The sequence below is a fragment of the Meleagris gallopavo genome (assembly GCF_000146605.3).
Source record: "Meleagris gallopavo isolate NT-WF06-2002-E0010 breed Aviagen turkey brand Nicholas breeding stock chromosome 5 unlocalized genomic scaffold, Turkey_5.1 Chr5_random_7180001948984, whole genome shotgun sequence".
Taxonomy (NCBI): domain Eukaryota; kingdom Metazoa; phylum Chordata; class Aves; order Galliformes; family Phasianidae; genus Meleagris; species Meleagris gallopavo.
The window spans coordinates 1-2,246 of record NW_011095656.1 but is presented as its reverse complement, the minus strand read 5'-3'; the positions used below and the strand labels follow the sequence as shown (position 1 = coordinate 2,246).

Here is a 2,246-nt window from a genome sequence, read left to right as displayed (position 1 = left end):
GTTCAGGCTGGAGGTGGATGAGGAGACTTCACAGTGGCCTTCCAGTACTTAACCGGAGCTTGTAAGAGGGAGAGTGACTTTCTACGTGTTGTGATGGGGGCAGGACAAGGAAGAACAGCCTTAAACTAAAAAGGTTAGATGTTAGGAAGAAATTTACTCAAGGTGGCGAGGAACTGAAACAGTCTGCCCAGATGAGCTGTGAATGCTCCATCCCTGGAGGTGTTCAATGCCAGAGTGGATGCGGCCCTGGGCACCTGGATCTAGTGGGTGGAAACTAGCTCATGGCATGAGGGCTGAAACTGAATGGGTTTTAAGGTCCCTTTCAGCCGAAGCCATTCTATGATAGGGGGGCTATAGGGGTTTCAGGGAGCTATGGGACCTATAGGGGTCTATATGTGGGCACAGGGGTTTATAGGGTCTGGGACATGGGGCTGTGATAGGGTTTGGGAGCTATAAGGGATCTAGAGGGTGCTATATGTGATAGTAGGAGCTACAGGGATGCTATAGGTGGTTCTGGGAGCTATAGAGGTGCTATGGATGCGCTACAGGGTTTCTGGAAGCTATAGAGGTGCGATGGGAGTGCTACAGAACTGCTGTAGTTGGTCCTATAGGCAATCCTCGGAGCTACAGAGGGGAAACTGTGGTGCTGCAAGGGTCTTGGCAGCTACAGAGTGCCATAGGTAATCCCACTGATGTCCTGGGAGCTACAGGAGCTCACGGGAGGTAGAGGGAGCCATGGGGATGTTACATGCAGTGCTGAGAATTATAGGGGTGCTATGGGGATGCTTTGGGAGGGGGGGGCATAGGTTGTCTTGGGAGAGACAGGGTAGCTACGGGGTAGGCTATCGTGGTATCTATACGTGGGATATATTGGTGCTTTCATTGGTCTTTGCAACATTAGGGGTGTTTGGGAGTTCTAGGTAGATATGGGATGCTATAGGTGGTTATAAGAGCTATAGAGAGCACTATGGGTGTTAGGAGGTCGTGGAAGCAACAAGGGCCTGTGTGATCCCATTGGGTTCCTGGGAGCTATAGAGATGCTGTGAGGGCACTCCAGGTGGTTATGAGTCATATGGATGCTAGAGGGGCATTGGGATCTCAGGGGACTATTAGGTGCTTCGGGGGTGCCATAGGATCGTGTCCAATCCCCCCTCTTCAGCCCCGTGGGAGGATGCAGCCTTGTGTCCCGTGGCAGTGTTGAGCTCCAAATGGCGGGTGTGCATGCCAGATGTGTGCATGGGGTGGGAGCCTTCCTCTGCAGTGACCGTAACAACAACAACATCCTTGGATCTGCACAGGAGCTCCTCAAGGCCAGTGGGAGAGGGTCATGGGGGAAGGACAGCAGGGTCACAGGTTGAGGGGTCATTTGCCCTTTCTTAGCAGGGCTGCTCATTAGCATCAGGCTCTTCCTTGCAAACAGATCCTCAGGGGTGCGCCTAAACCATGGGATCCTGGATTGCCCCACCATGACCATGCACAAAACAACTTTTCAACAACAAATAATAGTTTTTAAAAAACAGCTTTATTGTGCTGCAAAAACACAACTGGAATCCAAAATGGGTGTAGTGCCCCCATAGTACCATCCACAGCTCAGGGTGGGGAAGATGTCACTGTGGGGCTGGAAAAGGAAGAGTGGGGTGGAAGTTTTGGGGTGGTGGGGGTGGTCTGGGGGTCCTGGGAAGTTCTGTGGCAGTCTGAAGGGTTTTAGGGGTTCTTAGAAGAATGGGGTCCCGGGGAGTTTTTTGGGGGGGTCTTGGCGTGTCCTGTGCATTCCGGATGGGAGGGGATATGGGGGTAGGTCTGAGGGTTTTGAGGAGGTGAGGGGCTTTTGGGGGTGCTTAGAGGTCCCACCTTCCGTAGCGCTGCCAGCGTCATCGTTGAAGTAGAGAAGCACGGTGGGGATGAAGTCCTTGGGGTCGAGGCGCAGGCTGCGCAGCTCGGAGGTGCTCTCCGGGATCCCGTTCTGCTCCAGGCTGAGGTGGGGGTTCAGCGGGACGCCGCCGTAGCACGCCGTGTATTTCTCCAGCTGCTCCTTCCAGCCCCGCGCCCGCCGCAGCGCCACTCCCACCGGCTCCTCCCCGCACACCTGGGGGACCGCAAGAAGGGAAGGGGACGGGGTCGAGGTTCCCAGCACCTCGCTGGGGACAGCAGGACCCCACCGGGGAGCGGGCTTGTATCTCGGGGTCCGGGTGCCCCCCGTCCCACTGACCTCGATGACGCAGTTCTGGCCCGTCAGGGCGTTGCAG

The 2,246-nt window shown here is 55.4% G+C and overlaps 1 protein-coding gene across 1 annotated transcript; it reads right to left on the bottom strand.

Annotated features, from left to right (window-relative positions):
* Positions 1-1,507: 1,507 nt before the first annotated feature.
* LOC109364162 (cytochrome b5 domain-containing protein 1) lies at positions 1,508-2,242 on the bottom strand (the record flags this gene model as incomplete). The annotated part of the gene is made up of 3 exons (XM_019610782.1): positions 1,508-1,618; positions 1,852-2,086; positions 2,210-2,242. Coding segments are annotated over 3 exons (279 nt in total), but the record flags the coding sequence as incomplete, so codon positions are not given.
* Positions 2,243-2,246: the final 4 nt, after the last annotated feature.